The 20139-nt window shown below is 44.6% G+C and overlaps 1 protein-coding gene across 27 annotated transcripts in view; it reads right to left on the bottom strand.

Annotated features, from left to right (window-relative positions):
- kcnma1a (potassium large conductance calcium-activated channel, subfamily M, alpha member 1a) overlaps positions 1–20139 on the bottom strand; it is a 140058-nt gene that overhangs the window by 11629 nt on the left and 108290 nt on the right. For 14 of the 27 annotated variants that reach the window (XM_077613534.1, XM_077613535.1, XM_077613520.1 and 11 more), the window contains 6 exons: positions 15457–15583; positions 12882–13106; positions 11839–12031; positions 7852–7965; positions 4963–5046; positions 3258–3388 (listed from right to left, as the gene is read on the bottom strand). In XM_077613534.1, the coding sequence (XP_077469660.1) occupies positions 3258–3388; positions 4963–5046; positions 7852–7965; positions 11839–12031; positions 12882–13106; positions 15457–15583 (874 nt within the window). The remainder of the gene's footprint in view (positions 1–3257; positions 3389–4962; positions 5047–7851; positions 7966–11838; positions 12032–12881; positions 13107–15456; positions 15584–20139) is intronic. The other 13 variants (XM_077613524.1, XM_077613516.1, XM_077613531.1 and 10 more) reach the window with 1 other exon arrangement.

Raw genomic sequence — 20139 nt, 5'->3', positions numbered from 1 at the left:
AAGCTTTCCACAATACTAGTGTCCTGCGAGTGCAATCAGTGAATTGGCGTCAGGTGCTTCTCGTTGGCCAACCCCCACTGGTTCAACTGAGTCCGAGTCAGCTCAGTCGCTGCTGGATGACTTGAGCAAAAGCAAAAGCTGCTCGAGCACCTCCCCTCCCTCCCACAGCGACCCAACCAACCCCCGTACGGCCATTCAACTTTTTCCACCTATGTATGTGCCTTTGTCACCTTTGCAAAGCCACCCCTGTCTGGTATCAACTGTCAAGAGCCAATTTAAGACTTTTTTTTGGACCTATTTCAAACGTGGGCCTTCAAAGTGCAAACTTTTGACCATTTTCACCCATTTAAGAGCACCCAGATGAATATTTCACCTATTTTGTTATATACACAGCTGTGTATGATGACAATAAAGGCTTTTGATTTGATATAAAGGCCTAGCATCCCATAAGACTGGGCTTTCATTTCAAATGATTCCACAAAATGTAGGCTTTCATAAAGAACAAGCTTTTCCACAATACTAGTGTCCTGCGAGTGCAATCAGTGAATTGGCGTCAGGTGCTTGTCGGAGCCCAACCCCCGTTGTTTCAACTGAGTCCGAGTCAGCTCTGTCGGTCGCTGCTGGATGACTTGAGCAAAAGCAAAAGCTGCTCGAGCACCTCCCCTCCCTCCCACAGCGGCCCAACCAACCCCCGTACGGCCATTCAACTTTTTCCACCTATGTATGTGCCTTTGTCACCTTTGCAAAGCCACCCCTGTCTGGTATCAACTGTCAAGAGCCAATTTAAGATTTTTTTTTTTGACCTATTTCAAACGTGGGCCTTCAAAGTGCAAACTTTTGACCATTTTCACCCATTTAAGAGCACCCTGATGAATATTTCACCTATTTTGTTATATACACAGCTGTGTATGATGACAATAAAGGCTTTTGATTTGGTATAAAGGCCTAGCATCCCATAAGACTGGGCTTTCATTTCAAACGATTCCACTAAATGTAGGCTTTCATAAAGAGCAAGCCTTTCCGCAATACTAGTGTCCTGCGAGTGCAATCAGTGGATTGGCGTCAGGTGCATCTCATTTCAGCACAACCCCCGTCGCTTCAAGTTTGTCAGTCAGCTCAGCTCGGTGGCTGCTGGATGACTTGAACGGAAAGCTGCTCTCTACCCTCCCTCCCTCCCTCCCACAGCGGCCCAACCAACCCCCGTACGGCCATTCAACTTTTTCACCTATGTATGTGCCTTTGTACACATACACATACACATACACATACACATACACATACACATACACATACACATACACATACACATACACATACACATACACATACACATACACATACACATACACATACACATACACATACACATACACATACACATACACATACACATACACATACACATACACATACACATACACATACACATACACATACACATACACATACACATACACATACACATACACATGTGTTAGTTTAGCTTAGGTTAGAACTTTATTTCTTCCCGTATTTGGGAAATATATATTTATATATATATATATACCGTATATATATATATATATATATATATATATATATATATATATATATATATATATATATATATATATATATATATATACCGTATATATATATATATATATAAATATTTCCCAAATACGGGAAGAAATAAAGTTCTAACCTAAGCTAAACTAACCAGACCTAACCTAACCTAACCAGACCTAACCAGACCAGACCTAACCTGACCTAACCAGACCTAACCAGACCTAACCAGACCTAACCTGACCTAACCAGACCTAACCAGACCTAACCTAACCTAACCAGACCTAAACAAACCTAAACAGACCTAACCAGACCTAACCAGACCTAACCAGACCTAACCAGACCAAACCTGACCTAACCTAACCTAATGACATAGTTACAGTAAAGCTAAAAATTAAACAACCTGAAAAGGGCTTCCCTCAAAAGACGTAAAATGTCACCAAGACGAATAAAAGTGGATTTTCCTTCTGATGCGCCGCAGTCCTACGGCGCCGGCGCCCTCCATTAGCAAACGTGCGACTCAACCGCGCTCGGCGGGCGTCCACGTCTCCTGTCCGTCAAGCCGACGGCGTGCGGAGACAAGTCGGTGTCGGTCGCTGACGGTCGGAGAGTGGCGGCTCCTCTCGGCGGGCCCCGACAGGCCCTTGCAAGCCTCATGATGGATGAGGGCTGTCCATTAGCCGCCTTCACCTCTGACCGCCGCCGCGCTACAGCTGACGCCCGGCCGACTCCCTCGCCTCGGCTAACCCTCGCCGTCCCTCCCCTTGCCGCCGGAATGAAGCCATCACGGCAAAGGTCGGGAAAAAAAAAACACCCTTGCCCGTGAGTGGGAGAAGAAAAAAAAACAAGATGTCTAAGGTTCCATCTCCTTCCTTTTTTCCCCATCTTTGATGCGGCGGCATTGTCAAGAGATGAAAAAGCGTCGGCGAGGCCCCTTAAAAGTCGAGCTGGTGTCAGCGCCGTGGCGCTAACGTTCCGCGCTTACTTCATTAAAAGACTCTAAGTTGAATTCCGACGACTTGAAATGAGGAGCCGTGCCAACGCGCCGCCTTTGATGTCAGCCAAGTTGGCAGGCGCGCCAACACCGTTTCATTTTCACGTTCCCGCTTCGTGCCGAGCGGGAAAAAAAATAGCCGGTTCCGCCTTTTCCAAACGGGAAAATGGTCTCGTTCCGAGTTCCAAACAATAGCGACACCAGAAAGGTCCTGTCAGACTCTGTGAGGATTTCAGTTTCAGCTCATTAAAAAGTGAGCCTGACGCGGAATATGTTCAATACCGTAGCTTCAAAAACACGTCGTCGAAAAGTAACGGCGTCCAAAGTCGTGGCAGGGGTTTTGAGGTGAATATTCATTTATATATGATTGGATTGGACACATTTTCAAAATAAAAGCAAAGAACCGTAGCTTCAAAAACACGTCGTCGAAAAGTAACGGCGTCCAAATTCGTGGCAGGGGTTTTGAGGTGAATATTCATTTATATATGATTGGATTGGACACATTTTCAAAATAAAAGCAAAGACGATTGATGATGGTGTTAGCAAAAAACAGAAAACGCGAAGATAGCAAAATCTGACAGAACAGCGGATCAAGGAAAGCGAACTTTGGACTTTGGGCTTGGCAGATTCTGACGTTTTGGTCGATTAAGTTGTCGATTAATTTGATCAGGGAGTTAATCCGGGTGACAATTAATTAAACCGAGCACGGCGTACTCACGGCACTCATCAAGGAGTCGAGAACGCTGACGGCGAAGGCGGTTCCGCAGGCGAAGGGCTGCGTGAGGTACAGCTCGGTGTCGGGGTCGTCGTCGTCGTCTTGGTCCAAGAACTGAACGTTGGAGTCGTTGACTGCGAGGACGCCAAATTAGCATAGTTAGCGGAAGCCACGTAAAGGCGACTTGTAGCGTTCTATGAAAGCTTTGAGAAGATTGGCAATCGCATGACATTTCTCTCCAAACTAAATCATGCGATATTTTTACAGCCAATCAATTCACAAGCTTTCAAATACCACACGATGAAAGAATGGAAAATATTGGTTGAAATAAATCTTTTTGCAGGCTGAATTATCATGTACCATATTTTCACGGATTATAAGTAGCACTTTTTCTTTTCATAATTTGGCTGACCTTGTAGTTAAAAACATAGTATATAATATTAACAGATCCCCATTTTGTCTGTATAATATTTGTTCCTGGTTTCTTATAAATTAAAAAAATAAATACTCCAAGAGAAATGCAATTCAAAAAAAAAAAAAACTGATGCAACTCATATTCCGTAAAATACGGTACTTGAATTCATGCCCTGATCAAATTTATAAACACTTTTTACGCATTTTTTGACTATTTTTTGTCCTAAACATTCCTCCTATTTATAAAACTATAATGTTATCGTCGAATGTAGAAGTCAAACATTTTAAAAATCTTAATTCAATGGAATGTCATGCGGCATATTAAAAGATATGAAAAATGAATAATAATAACGTTAATTAACCCGTGTCGTAACCATTGTAGAAGTCCCCCGCAAAAAAAAAAAATAGTTTAGCAACACATGCAGTAAAAGAGTAACGTTTACTATTTACTTGCTTTAAGGTAAAAAAAAATGAATCCCAGTCCTTAAAAATATGTTTTTTGTAATAAATGAGACTTCAACAATGGGTTTTAGCCACATCCAAAAATCATGCAAACTGCAAATCATGCTACTTTTGTCAAGTGTATGGATGTGTTGACCACATCACATATTTACCTTAGCCCTGAAAATCAACGTTATACTATCATCACACTTAAAAGACAATTTTCAAAAGGAACATCAATCAAGATCGTCCGTCCCCAGAACAACGGTTTCGACAGCTGCGGTGAGTGGTGGCGAATCCAAAAACAAGCTTCACACCAGCGCGTGAAAATGTTTGGAGCTCGATTTTGTTTTTTTTATTTGGAAATCTGATTTCTTTGCAGGCTCCCCGAGTGCTGGGGATGTCAGTCAACCAGACAAGAGGCTGATGCAAACGGGTTCGGGCCAAACAAGTGATATGAGGGTTGTTTTTTGGATGTGTGTGTGTGTGCATGTGTGTGTGTGTGAGCGATGGGAGGTGTTGCTATGAAAACAGCCACAAGGACAGAGTGAACATGATCAAAGGCCGTAGCAATGCTCTGCAAACGCAACTGGAGGGCGGAGAAAAACAAACAAAAAAGCCAACCCCCCCTCCCACAAAAAAAATCCATTAAAAAGAAAGTGCGCCAAACGAGACAGTCGATTTCGACGAGAAGAAGAAGAATGTGTTCAAAGTGAAACCATGGGCGCGGCGTGGGTCTCGACTGCAGCCACATAAATCGAGACAAGCGCTGATGAGGCGGCGGAGCGGTGGTACGGTGGGATGGACGGTCGGACGGACGGACGGACGGACGGACGACAAAGGCTCATCTTACCCAGCTCTGTTATCATTTGTATGTTGATCCCGCTTTTTTTTTCCTGACTGAGCGAAAGTGACGGCAGCGGTTTGCCCGGCTTATCTAATGGTGGCCAGGCAGTGCAGAGAAGGGAGAGATGGCGTTGTTATTCAAGCGCTTTTGCTTTTTACCATGTCGTGTCTTCGTCCACCACGCTCGCTAATAGCCGCCCGGCGTCCTGAAATAATCTTTTAATTTAGAACACGCATAAGTAGAACTATTAACGAGCGCATCAGGCTCTGTCAACAACAAACTGCTCGCTAAGCGATACATTGATCTTGGACACTTCAAATGTGTGCCGCAATTCGCTTCAGTTTGAGCGTGGTGGTGAGACAGGGGTTGTTTAGCACGACTTTATTGATTCTCTGGTTTATCGTGACGGGACTTTTGGTCGCTGGACTTTTGGTCGCCGGACGTTTGGTCGCGGACGTTTGGTCGCCCGGACCCAAACAACCGGCGACCATACGTCCGGCAACAAAACAAGGTAAAACAACACGGTCGACGCATCAATAAAAGCCAACAATGGCCCTCAGCAGTTTCACTGAGCCGACGTGTGAGTGTAGAAGAGTTTGTATGGAAGTACATGCGTTGTCCCTTTAAGAAGCTATGTCAGTCAGGGTCTTAACAAGTTCTCCAACAAAACACAATAAAAGTACGGGAAATTTTGAGCTTTTCTTTAGCCTAATAATTAATAGGGCATTAAGTATGACTAAATAATAATTCACAGTTTGTATTTAGGGAATTTGAGCAACAATTTTAAATGGTAATTATCAATAACCTTCCGGGCGACCAAACGTCCGGCGACCAAAAGTCCGGCGACCAAACATCCGGCGACCAAAAGTCTGGCGACCAAAAGCCCGGCGACCAAATGTCCAAGTACCCTGGTTTATAATCAGGCGTGACTCATCCAAAAACCAGCTAATTCTAACGATGCTACAACACGCTCCTACACTTCACCGTCCCATACCTGTCAACCTCTGCCGATAACTGCCCTTATAAATGATTATGATTCCCCTTACAAACCCCCCCCAAAAACCTTACAAACACCGTACGAGTCGTACGGTGTTTGTAAGGTTTTTGGGGGGGTTTGTAAGGGGAATCATAATCATTTATAAGGGCAGTTATCGGCAGAGGTTGACAGGTATGCCGTCCAATCGTGTCCGGCGACTGTTCACATGCACGGTCAGGTAGAAGAAGCTCTCCAGAGTCAATGGCCGACCGGCCCGCTTTCCTGAAGGAGCACGACGCTAGCTCACGTTCTTTTCTCTTGTCGGCCTTCTGTTAGCTTGCTCTCGTGCATGCTCCATTGCTCCCTAATTGGGTCAGGGGAGACGGAGCAGGCAGCCTCTGGTGCCTCCTCCCAAGACCCCTCGGAGATCTGAAAGTTTCATGAGTCCCCCGTACCGCCGGGAATACCGCCACTGCCATTGTTATTAATAAATGGACCCATTTTGCAAGCTAGGCAGTTTTCACCCCCTTTTCACTCCCCCCTAACTCCTTCCTCCCCCTCGCAGTTCCTCCCGTGCATTAGCGGACAAATTGCAAAGGATGCGGTGACCGTCCTTAAAAATGTTTTTTATAAAAACCTGTCTGAATCGCTCACGCTACAGTTAGCCCGAGCTGGTAAATAAGCACTGCAAGAGTTAGCAATCGACACATTAGCATGAAGCTAGGCAAACCGCAAGACACAAGTCAAGCAAAATTCCACTTGATCTTGACTGACTTGGAAGTTTTGGTAGCAGAATGAAATCTAAAGGCTGGAATTCCACCGCCTGCAGCCACGGCAAAATTGGACGCCTTGACTACGACGTAGCCACTCTCCAGCATACTAAGCAATCGGACAAATTTCACCGTGGCGGATGTCATCGTAGCTTTGACTTTTATTTTTTTGTCCGTGTCGGGACACTGCCAGATGATAATCAAAAAAAATGTTCTCCGACTTTTAGTCTTAGCACTGCAAATTTGTTCTCTTGCACTTTGATGCTTGCAATAAAACTCCATAGCTAGCTAGCTTAGTCACTTTTTTAGCTCTCTTCATTTTTATTCTATATAAATATTAAGAGTACTTATTGATGTGTGCGCTTTAAATCTCATTTTACTTGTATAATGACAACAAAGGCTTTTAATTCAATTCAAGTTTAGCACTGATACAAAATAAAACTTAAATAAAGCACTGTTGTCAACGTGGATGACAAAGTCTGTCGAAACTTTTAAAATTCATAAACAGAAAAAATATCTACTTTTTCATGAGCTTTTAATGTCCCCATGCAGAAATAAGACACCCCTACTGTCATTTAAACGTTATTAGATTAGATTACATTAGATTAGAACTTTATTCCATCCCGTTTTGGGGAAATTTCTTGGTTGCAGTAGCAAGACAGACACAGAAGACATTGTAGAACTAGCTAAAAAAATGTTTTGTGATAAATCAAATGAATAACGTACGCAGCACCCACTTTTTTTCCGTCGCAAATAATTTCGCCATGGCGCCTGAATTGGTGTCGTGATTTCCTCCCTGCGATTGCGTAGCTGCACCTGCAGGCGGTGTCATTTCTAAGATAGGTTTGCCGACAAAAAAAGTGATGACGACAATAGAGCGGGAAATGGAACTTCAGAAAGCGAGTCTTACGAACAAACAAATCGACATTCAAATTTTCACGTAGGGTCGCCGTCCAAAGCCAAACGCGTGACTCCAAACGTGGGGGGAGGTGTCATTTTTATCCAAAACGCAACGTGAATATTGCCGGATGCGTATGGGATAAAAAGAAGAAAAACTCCCCACAATTTGGACTTGCACGGTTTTACCCGGGCGACGACAACACGCCAATTCACGCACGGGTCGATATCGGCATGGGAGGTGAGCCTTACCCAATTCAGTGATGATGGGGATGTTGGAACCGGTGGTGACGGAAGCCTGACGCACGAAGCCATGTACTGGACTGCTGTCTGGAGATGACCTGTCCATTCCAGGAGGCGTGAAACCTGTGCGTGGAAAAAAAGTGGGTGAGTGAAAAAATCAAGTCAAAACCCCCAAAAGTTAAGGGCAACGCTTTATTTCAAGCGCCAACCTGAAACATGACTAATTACCTTAACACGAAACATGTCTAATATTGAAGTGTGTGTTTGGATGTATTACCTATTAACGTGACTTTTGTGTTACAGCACACAATTTTTAAAACTAAATTTTAGCACACTTAAATGTGATGGCAAAAGTAGCCAAGTAATATTGGGAAATGAAGTTACATTATTTTATGATCTCTATTTCCTACTAAAAAGTTGTTTGGTAAACAAAACATTAAATTGTCGGAATTGCTTGGAAACATAGTTGGGGTGTGGAGTGCAGTTTTACAAGTTGTCCACGAACGCACCACGTGACTGGGTGGGCGAACTTCGGGGAACGCCAAGGCTGGGGTTTTGTTTTCGATTTGTTGACATAGGCTAAAGCTAACGGTAGTCGTCTTTAAGCTAACTGTTGCAAAAAGACTAACATATTTTTTGGTTCATTTTTTTGTTAGTTTTTTTACTGTACGTCAAAAAAATACAAAATCGGGGAAAATCATACAAGTTCAGAGTCGTAATTTCGTACATTTTCAACTGTTGCATTTAGGGACAAAAACACATTGGCATGATCTTTTGCGGTAGAAATAAATCGGCTTGACTAACGGAATTTTCGGGGTGAAATTTGAACTCCCTCAAAGTCAAACCGCAACACTTTCCAGAATGGAAGTTCCATTGTGTGTAAATAGCATCAAAAACAAGGTGAACTTTGATGGAGTCGCACCGAGTCGAGCGCACGTCAGCTAAAAGAGGATGGAGTGTTTTGGCTTTTCTTTAAACGTGGCCTCCGTGACGAGAAACGGCCAAAGACGACGCCGGCGCCGACCTCCAAAAATTGCGGCACTACGGCGATGCTGCTTTTAGCGGTCAGCTAGGACGTATTTAGCATTCCTGTCCCTCCATCAGCGGCGGCATCAATTTTACATGTCCCTCATTTTGTAACAATAAAAGTTGGCCGAGCGGATCGCGGAAAAAACCTTTTATGGGAAATGGCACGGACGGCGACGGCAAGTGACGGCGGTGGCGGCGCCAATTCGCTTGACTTGCCACTTTGGCGTTGCCTCAAAGTGACAAGCAAACACCTTAAATTGCTAATGCAAAATGCATAATGCATCGCCTGTGTTTTGACATCCATCATTTAGTGCTGACTACGGCGAAACGCCACCGGTCGGGAAACAAACCATATATTCGGGTCAGCGTTTTATCACCCGGTCGCCGATTCAGAGGACGAAAGATGATCCATGTAGCAGTGCGGCTAATCATCTCGGGTCTCGGGTCGTCTCGAGAAGGACGCAAATTTTGAACGTTGTTTTGTACATTTCACTTATCGTTTTGCAAACGACGCAAACGGAAAGCCGTTGGTAGGCGATGCGGGTCGTCACGCGACATGCTGAGATGGAACAAAAGAGATGTCTTAATGTCCGTGTTGTGTAATGTCAAATTCACTCGGGGATCTGTCAGGGAGATTATCTCGTAGAAGGCGGTGGCTCGGGTACAAACGAATCGGAGCGCACTTTGCCTTTCCAAGGTTTTAGAGGTGGTCAAAATTCGCAGTTTAAAGCAGCAGTCTCAAACCAGTCCTCAAAGGGCCGCAGGGTGTGCAGGTTTTCATTCAAGTGTAATCAGTTGATTGCAGCCAGGTGCTTCTTATTTTAGAAGACCTTTCATTGGTTAAACCAGCGGTGTCAGACCACCCAGGTTTGCGGGCCGCTTAAACATCTGATTTCATGTGGGCCGGACCATTTTAGATATAATATTTAGATTTTTTTAATAAATGGATTTAAAGAACTGGATTAAAAGCCCTGGATATTCCGTTTTTTAATAGATCTGAAACAATGTTGATTTTAGCTTTTTTAATATATTTTTAGATTTTACAAAATGATTTTTGAACTAAAAACACAGAAAAAAATGGATTTAAAAAATGACAATTATTGATTTAAAAGGGGGAAATCCAGGAAATTTAATATATATCTATCTATAATCTTCATTTTAATTTGATCCTTAAACAGAAAGTCGGCACCCATGATTTACTTTCCCGGGCCACATAAAATGATGCGGGGGGCCAGATTTGGCCCCCGGGCCGCCACTTTGACACAGGTGGGTTAAACTGTCGAAACTGGATCAGTTGAAACAAAGACCAGGACCCACTGCAGCCCTTTGCGTATTCGGTTTTAGACCCCTGATATAAAGTCATAATTTGTAGTTTTAAATCATAATTGTTAGATTAACGCCGGAATTGTTCGTTTAAAGACAGACTGGCTTTCATCTCAGAATCTGAGTTTGAAGTCAGAATTAGAAGTTATTCTCAGGATTCAGATTTTAATGACAGAACTCGAGTGGTTAGCGCAACGGCCTCACAGTTCTGGGGTCCTGGGTTCGAATCCTTCAATGACAGTCCATAAGTTCATACTTTAAAAAATCTTATAAAAACCCAATCTTTGTTTACTCTTGTAAAAGTGACGTAATGGGTCCCATTTCCAATGTCACAATGGCAACTGGGACATCAAATCTAATCACAATCTTAAGGGTTTTAGCCTCTGATGTTTTCGCAGAACGCCATTCCTGTTCTTGCTGTTGACGTCCACGCGGCAGACAAACAATACGCAGAGCTAAATCAGCCGAGGGACGGCCCCAGGGATCGCTATTCGCCGGAAGCCACCCCCACTCGCCTTCGCCGATGGATGGCGCCCACCGCCGTCAATAATTGGGTCTTATATCAAACACTCATTTCAGTGAAAAATACTTCACTTTGGAGAACACGCTCACGCACATGTCAGGAAATACACACATAGCTTGAATTGTATCATAGTAACGCTTTGGGGGGGCGGCAAGGGGGTTGGGGGGGGTGTTCCTTCCTCCGAGCGACGCTCCCATTCGAGCGCCGTCTACGGAATTGGAAACAAGAAGGTGCAAATGAATAAGTAAACAAGGGCCTTCCTGGGGGAGAGCTTCTCGCGGCGGACGTAGCCCGGAGCCGACCGCAGAGCATCGCCGTGCCCGGGGGCCTACAGGCGTGAAGGGCGGCGGGGGGGTTGTCGGGGCCGGGGGCGTAGGGGGGGCCGTCTACCTTTTGCCAGATCCCACTTGACTCTGGCAACATGCTGCCAAGACACTTGAAGGCAGCAAGTGCCTCCAGTTGTGTGCATTACAAACACAATTGTTTCGTGGGCAGCTCGGCGAGAAACTGGAGCTACAGCAGACGGCTTTATAAAGTTTATTTGTTGTTGTTTACCTATTCTTCACCGTGACCGGACGTTTGGTCCCCGGACATTTGGTCGACTGGACGTTTGGTAGAACGGATGTTTGGTAGAACAGATGTTTGGTAGAACGGACGGCGTGTTCGCCGGGTTCGCTCGCTGTCAAATTATGACAGAGTTTACTTTTGATATCAGATATTAAACTCTCTCTCACGTCCGGTCGACCAAACGTCCGGTCGACCAAACGTCCGGTCGACCAAACGTCCGGGGACCAAACGTCTTTCGACGAAACGTCAGCTGTTTTAAATGTCCTTCGCATTGTGACAATCAATCAATTTGATCCGATATTGATATGGTCTTGGATTCAGTGAATACCAAATTGCGGATTGAACCTTCGATCTTAGAACTGCGAGGGCGACGTGCTAACCATTGATGGGAAATAACATTTAGTGAAAGTAAACGAGCTGCTGCAAAATGATTTTATTAGCAGTCGAATCCGCTTTGTTGGCTTTAGGTTGCGACATAAAAGAAAACTAATAAAATAGCGTTAGCACCGTACGATTTTGGTGACTTCCCTCCAGTGTGGGAGGATGCTCCTTACCTTGGGAGTTAGCCTGTAAGACGCCAATGCTGTCGTCAAACTGCATAGATTTGATATTGAGCGACGCTAAGATGCATTCTTTATCTTGCAGCGAGGCGTCTTCGATGTTGTTTTGATTGGCTGACAGGATGACGCACATGTCGCAGAGGTTGATGTTGACAGCCCTTAAATCTGCCCGGCTTAATGGCGTCCCCTTTGCGGGTGAGGCGGTAGCGCAGCAGGAAGCCGAAGAAGAGAGGGAGAGAAACAAATTGAAGACGTGAGCAGTGGCGCTGAAGCAAGACATAAATGACTTTTCAAATCGAGTTGTTTTAGCCATGGAGGGCTGGATTCAAGCCCGGGCTAACGAGTAGGGAGCATTCCGGACCAATCTGCGGGATAATATCCATATATTTGGGATATTACTACTCTCGTATCTGTTCAAAATCTGTCTGAAACAATCTTTAAACCTGTTTTTGGTGCAAATAAGCAATACAGTAACTGCAGCTGCACTCCCATCCACTAGGTGGCAGCAGCTGTGGTTTGTATACAAAGAGAAAAATGTCTGATAATCACATGTATTCTTCTTTTTCAAATAAGTAGTTTTTTTAGCTATCTTTTTGAGTGGAGAAAGAACATATGTGGAATTTAAGATCTTTTGCGGGCAGTGTAGGTAAATATAAGTATTTTACATAGCAAATTCAATTAGCTTCGCCGGTCCCAGAAAGTGAAGAAATGCAATCACATCTTTTAGGATCCCAACGTCGTTTCTGGCCACCATAAAAAAAATTCAACTCTCTACGATGCACGGTTTGGACAAACGTAGCGAGAAAATCTTAACATACACACACACACACCCATAAATCACGCTTTATAAGGATTAGGAATATAGATAAATGTGCTTTTCTGTCCATTTTAATGACAAAAATGGCAACTGTCTACTTAAAAGTGTAGTTGGGATCGAATTGTGACTTGTGAATCGACTGGCCAGATGTGAGGCAACACCCAAACACACACACACACACCCCGTTCAACCCGAATCCGGAACGACCAGGTATACTTACGGGCAAAATGGAGACCTTGGGGAAGTTGTGTAGCGTCTCCCACTCTCGCCGCAAATATTCTAGCGAGCCCACGAAGACGATGGGCTTGAGTTCGTGAAAGTGGAAATTGCTAGCTCTTAAAGGCATCACCAGGTTTCGCAGCCCCACTAAAGCGGACGTGACATCCCCAAATATACAGACCACCACATGGCCGCTGAGCACGGTCATGGAGGCTTCACTCCGGGTCTGGGGACACAAGAAGGGGAGGGAAAGAGCAGGGGAAAATTAGTCGAGACCACCCGATCGGAGCTTCGCGGGGGGCTCGCTGGTTTACGCTTAGGTTTTCCGCTAATACGTAGAAATGTCACTTTCTACTCGATGAGCAAGAGCAGCTGACTCGGAGTCAGTTGCTGATGAACGCAGTTTGGAAGACTTTAGGCAAGTGGGGCAAATTTGGAAAGGATCCTCACAGAAAGAACACAGCTTCAAGTCAAACCAGCTATCGTCCGTTAAAATCGTGTCATGGGAGCGAGTACGGAGTTTGAGTCTGTTCCAGGGAATCGGGCCCTGTAGTATGTCTCTCGGATTCCGATTAAGGACTAGCTTCCACCCCGTGGAGGTAAGGAACGATTGGCTATGTTCAGGACGTCGTAGGTTCTCTCTGGCGTGCTAATTCGTCTGACAAATTATTAAAAAAGTTGATTTGTTTGACAACCCATGACTGGAAATTTTCATACTTTTCGGACTACAAGTCTCACTTGAGTATAAGTCGCGCTAGCCAAAGAATACACAGTGGAGTATAAGTCGCATTTTTGGGAAGACAGTTTTTGATTTCATGACAAACCAAGAAAAATAATAGTAAAATGGAGAACAATAGACTTTATAGGCATCTGTTACCATAACAGTTTTTCAGGTAACTATAGCTTTAAGAAAAACAGCGTCACTGTCTGATAGCGGACTAATTGAAAAAATATTAAAGACATACATAAGTCACATTTGAGTATTTGTTGCAGGCCTGGCCAAACTATAAAATACCTCATACCTCTACTTATGAATGCGTCTAGGTTCGACACAATTTCATATGCTTTATTTATTTTAAGATATTAATAAATCATTTCCTTATAATTTTCTCTCATTTTTGTGTAATTCATCATATCTTTCATACAAAATTGGAACACTTTGACCAATTACAAAGGTTTTAGTTGGTAGTTTGTGAGGACCGTAGAAACAATTAGGGAATTTACATATAAAGTACACCACTACTTACAAAATTTTCAAGTTACAAAAAAAGTATTGGAACCAATTAGTTTCATAAGTAGAGGTACAACTGGAAAATACGCTAGGTTTGCTTAGTGTTCTTTCTTTGTTTTTCCAAATACAGTTGCAAGTCATTATTGTGAATATGCAATATTAATAGCTATGTCAGTTCCCTGCTTAAAAAATAATCAATTAAACATAGGGTAGCGTGTTTATATGAAAGGTGTACTTTTTTTTACTCCGATGAATGATTATTTATGGGTACACCTAAATGCTTGCAAACTGCTCAGTTGCATAGACAAAGATGGCAGCAACCGTGACTGGACACCCGCAAAAATGTCCACTTCAAGCCATCGTAGGTGCAGAAATAAAGAAAACAGTAAACTCACCTTGAAGCGCAGAGGCAGAGAAAGAAATATCAATACATATTAGTATGCCATTGGACGACTGAACAAGCGGGAAGGGGAACTCCTCAGGATACTTACATTTAGTTCCTCTAATAATTTGTGGATAATGTGTGGGATTTTGTTCGGTCATTGTAGTAGGATATAGTCGGGTACTGTGTACTTTGTAAAGTTCACGATAACGTTTGTAACTTCCTATTAATATTTGGTCACTTCCTGATGTCTGGCTAAATTCAGGTCATACAGATCATTTCCTGGTGATTTTGGGTCACTGAACAGGAAGTGACCTAAGGAATGTCCTAGCCAGTGCATTCATTTTGTTTTTTTGTCATTTCCTGTCAGTATTTGGTCACTTCCTGATGTTTGGGGAATTTTCGGGTCGTCTTCTGGCTAAATTCAGGTCATACAGATCACTTCCTGTTGATTTTGGGTCACTGAACAGGAAGTGACCTAAGGAATGTCCTAGCCAGTGCATTCATTTTGTTTTTTTGTCATTTAATGTCAGTATTTGGTCACTTCCTGATGTTTGGGGCATTTTCGGGTCGTCTTCTGCCTCAATTCAGGTCATACAGTTCATTTCCTGTTGATTTTGGGTCAGTGAACAGGAAGTGCACCAGAAAAGCCCCTACAGGAATAGGAAGTGACTCAAAATCAACAGGAAATGACCTGTCCTTGCCCTGAAATGAACAGGAAGTAAGCTCTAACTTCCCCCAAAACCAGGAAGACTAGATATGAATGCTATGGTGGCTAAACAGTCGAAATGGACACTTTTCTAGTGGAAAATGTTATTAGCAACCTGTGAGTTAGTTTCTTTTAAATAGCGACTGCTTTTTATAATGTCGATTCTCGGCCAGGGAAGATCAATAAAACAAAGTATGACGAAATGTCACTATATATGGTCACGTCCCTGGTCAGGAACTCAAGCTTTTACTCACCAGAATGACTTTTTCGATGTCTTTTGAGGGGGACCAGTGAAACATTCCGGTGGAGTCATACCTCTTCACATTCATGTCCATGTTTTCAATTTGTTCATTTCCGGGTATTAGAAGAGGGTCGTGTCGACTGCAAAACAACAAGAGAGTCACGCTAGACCATTTGGAATATTGAGATTAGCATCCTACGCTATGATCTATTAAACATCGCTAGATTCTCCACGTTCTCTGCAAGCCACGTGCCTCGGTTTCTCGGCGAAAACCCGCCATTTCTGAGGGAATCGCATTTTCCGCTCCAGTCCTTGATGTCAACTTGTCAAGAAGCGAGAAGAGCGACCGGACTGGAGCGTTCCTGACTGACACGGCGCCAATTAGCAGCTTTTAGCCTCTCTTTCCAGCTCCCGACGCCATGCCACGCAAAAGCGTAAAAGGCGCCAACGCGCCCCGACTTTAAATATTTCAAGCGCTTGCCCAATCACATCGCGCCTCCCCGACTGACGGCCATGAATGTTTCAGCGGCGTGTCGCGAGCGGGCGGGCCGATCCGCGGCAGCGCGGCGTTGATTTTTATCCATTGTAACGCTGACCATGAAAGGCTTCCCGTCGCTCCCGCTTAAACGCCACCGCCGTTCTGGCGTTGACGCTACAAGACGTGCTCTCACGCTTGCTTCAAGAGGCAAATTTTGCTACACGATACCGAGTCAGGATGTCGAACGCAACGTGCAGATCGCCTGCGGAAAAAATAATAACATTTACAGGGAAAAGAGAAACACTGTTTTGGGGTTAGCTGTTATCGCTAATCCACAACATCAAAATAATCTTCAAGCAGAGCACGGAATAGTTTTAGACTCCATTGGCCATCAGGAGTGGTGAAATGAAAGGCCACTTCTCAAAATGGACGCTGCTCGCTCGCTTCTTTGTCTCTTTTCTCTGGAATACATGAACAAAGAAATGGGCGGTGACATAGTAGATGACGCGCCTTTTAACCTATTGGTGTTATTGCTGTAAAATTCCACAAGGCAGCGTCTGTGTAAAATTCTATTCTAGTTGCTAAAAGGATTAAAGAATACAAGAGAAATACATTCCATATTGCACATTAGCATATAATATAATAGCATTTAGCTGCCATCAAAGAAGGGCAGCAGAGAACTCTTAGCTTAGCACTTGACATTTGAATGCTTTATTATGTTGGTTAGTATGTCCGCCTCACAGTTCTGAGATGGAGGGTTCAATCCCCGTTGGGTTCCGACCTTCCTGTGTTGAGTTTTGCATTTCTCCCCGTGCCTGCGGGGGTTTTCTCCGGGTACTCTGGTGTTCTCCCACATCCGAATGCTAGGCTAATTGTCTCGTAAGAACAATTTGTAGCGTCTGGCTAGCTTAGCATGCATGGGTGGAACATGCGAACTCCACAGAGTTAGGTCAGAACCGACCAGGGATGGAACCCTCGACCTCAGAACTGCGAGCCGGTCATGCTTTGAAAGAACTGTTGATATTACGCAGAGCCTGAACTGCGAGACGAAGGCGCAAACCACTTTTCCACCGCGCCATATTTGAACATGTGAATAAAGGATAAGAATTTCAAAATCGGGAGATTCTTTCCAATCGACCTGTCGGTAAAAGCAACTCAACGTTAAGGTAAAGATACATTTGAAGAATATTTTGACGCTGGGGAATTTGCCGTACATCTCTCCCACTTCCTGTCGACTCTTAACAGCACTGTCACTCAGCGAGAAGTCTTTGAAGGCGTCGCTTTCTTCACTTTGCATTTGGGTTGCGGAAAAGCATGGCAAAAAAAAGCAGCCCAAAACAAGCTGTCAATTAGCCGCCGCGTCTCCGCTCAACCGCAATCCGTTAGCGCAGGTGCTAATAACACTGACGGCATTTAGCGCTTTTACACTCGGCCCCAATCTTTCATGGGGAGCGGCGGGCTACGCCAATCAAGCTCCCCCGTTACTTCAATCTGCTCGGCGTCGCTCGCCTCTTCGCCGGGGCCCCCGTCGCCTCCGTCTTTTCGCTAGCGCTCACTACTCGCGTGTCAAGACAGCTATCTTTCAGCCGGCTGTCAGCGCGGTCGGTGACTGGCAGCCCGTCAGCGACGCCTCATCTTCCCCTCCGCCTGACTTCCCGACTGGGGAAGCATCGACAACGCCGCCGCGCCCGATTTCCAGGTGCCCCTAGGTGACGCGTTTTTTGCCGTTCGGAGTTTGCCGAGACGGCGTTAAGGCCGCGCTGACAATGTGCGCCTCGTTAGCGAGTTGCATGCTGGGAAATGAACAACAGCCAGGTGAAACGAATTGCTCAAATTAGATGGATTTGAAAAGGATAGACAGCCCTATCTATTTTAGCACTTTAGCATTTGCAACTTAGCACACGGGAAAACTGTCAACCTGCAACACGAATATCACATATGAACAATGAACTTTAAATGACAATTCAGGGTGCTGATGACACTCCAAATCCCATCAAGACTTCCAAAAAACTGATCCGAATTTAAGTTCCTGAGACCCAGACTCTTGCAAGACATGCACTTGTTTTCTCTCTTTGAAATTTAGGTTAATTGGGACCTAATGAGTTTAAAATGATCTTTTTAGATGAAGTAGTTTCTGAGAAAAATGATGTCCACATCATGAGCAATGTTCGCGCGTTGGCCTCACAGCTAAAAAATTAAAAAATTGGGATTTTATTTTGTGCGCTCCATATGATTTGCTGTGCGCAGAGAAGATGAGAGTAGTGCGCAATTGCGCACGCGTGCAGCTTAGAGGGAACATTGATCATAAGGATAAGCATAAGGTCCCCACCTTGTAGACTTCTTGTGTGTGGCTCCAGTTTTTTACCTAGGTCTACAATGTCTTCTGTGTCTGTGCTTGCTACTGCAACCAAGGAAATTTGCCGAATACGGGATGAAATCAAGTTCTAACCTAACCTAGTCCAAAATTAAACATTGGAGTCTTGTGAAAACCAAAAAATGTGATGTCCACACACGTGGACGCCAGGTCCTAGGAGGTTAAAATAGCCCTGCCTTACCAATCGCCCCAAAAAGTCAATCATTTGGCAACTAACGCTTCCTACGGTCTCCCCCGGCTGAACAACAGTATTTCATGAGTTTATATAGGACAAGTATTGCCTTCAAGTCAGCCTCCCTCCCTCCTTCCCTCCCGTTCTCCAACCCGTTGAGTTATTCCATCGCACCGCTCGGCAGTCACGAGTCGGGGACGGCTTCGGCACCCCCCCCAAAAGCCTCCCCGCCAGACTCCCAAGCTTTGAAAACGTTCCCCAATCATGCAAACTGACAAAGGCGTGCTTTTCAAAAGCCCACAGCCAATCTGTTGATCATTATTTATTTACAAAGGCCTGCGGGCGGCGAGTCCTGTAAAAAAAAAAAAAAACATACCGGTATGCTACGTATGCTAGCTCTCTCTCCCCCCTCATCCTGCCGCCGCTCCTCCTCTTCCCTCGCTTGTAGAATAAAACATCCCTAAGGCTACCTCAAACAATCACTTTTCATTGCGCATAAAACCTGCTTTGGAAAGCAGCGCCCTTTAATATAAACGCCGTTCTACGTTCGGGCCGCAATGGACGATTCGACGTTGCGGCGTGGGCTAAGACCGGGAGAAAACAGCTACACCCCGTGATGGAGGACCCCGTCACGACGCCACCTGAAGGCCTTCAGAAGACCTGAGCGTCCCGGAAGACGGGAGGACTCTACCGGCGCTTTGAAGCCGAGCGAGAACGGACCCTGGGAGGACGAGGCTCGATGCTGGATCAAACGCGGGGTGGTGGAAAGGGGAGTGGCTTAAAAGGCAAAGGGGGATAAAGAGCTCGCCGTTTAAGTTAGGGAAAACTAAACAAACTTTGCTGGGGAGCTGCCAAGTGGTTTCTCGCAAAGGGCGTCGCCAAAGCGCCAACGTCGGCCTAACGCTTTGGGCGAGCGCGGCGGCGTAATAAGGGTTCCTTTGATGGAGAACTGAGGGGGAGGACCTCAAGTAGGCTCCTGATTATTAGGAGGATTTGTTTATTTTTTTAGCAGGAAAAAACATTATGGATTCGCCAGTGCAGTGGGAGTGGATGGCGCCGCCTCGGGGAGGAAAACTGATGAATAAGATTGTATAAAGTCAAATGTAAGGAAAATCAAGTGGTGAAAAGAACTCTTGTTTTGGAAAGTTTAAACAAAATGTCAGCTATTATAGTTTTTTTTTTTTTTTTTTTACGGAAAAGTTGGACTGCTCAAAAGGCAAAGTCTGGGTTAATTTTGGATGTATTTAAGTCAGAAGACTAAAATGAAATTCTCACTTTAAAGTCAATGTACGTCTATCACCATCAATTTCAGCCAATAAGGTACTACTTGAAAATGAATTCTACATTTTAAAAACTTTTATCCCCCATTTGATGCTCTAAAAAACCCCGATTTCCGATCGCATCATGTGATCTGGTCCAGGACTACCCATAACATCCCCAAACTTTTGGATTAAGAAAGAACCGGCAGGCACCACCTCCCTTTGTTATTCCGCACTGCCCTGCCTCGTACCGCGAACCCCCCCCCCCCTTTTCATCTTTCAAAATCAATTAAAAGCAATTTAATAGCACGAGACAGGATAAAAGGAAGGTAATATTCGAATTCATATTTGATTGTGGCCGTACAACTCGCATACGGCCGTTAAGTACCGGCAACGGTACTCGCAGGGGTTCC

The sequence above is a fragment of the Stigmatopora argus genome, chromosome 11, assembly GCF_051989625.1.
Source record: "Stigmatopora argus isolate UIUO_Sarg chromosome 11, RoL_Sarg_1.0, whole genome shotgun sequence".
NCBI lineage: Eukaryota > Metazoa > Chordata > Actinopteri > Syngnathiformes > Syngnathidae > Stigmatopora > Stigmatopora argus.
This window is presented reverse-complemented; position numbering and strand designations above follow the sequence as displayed.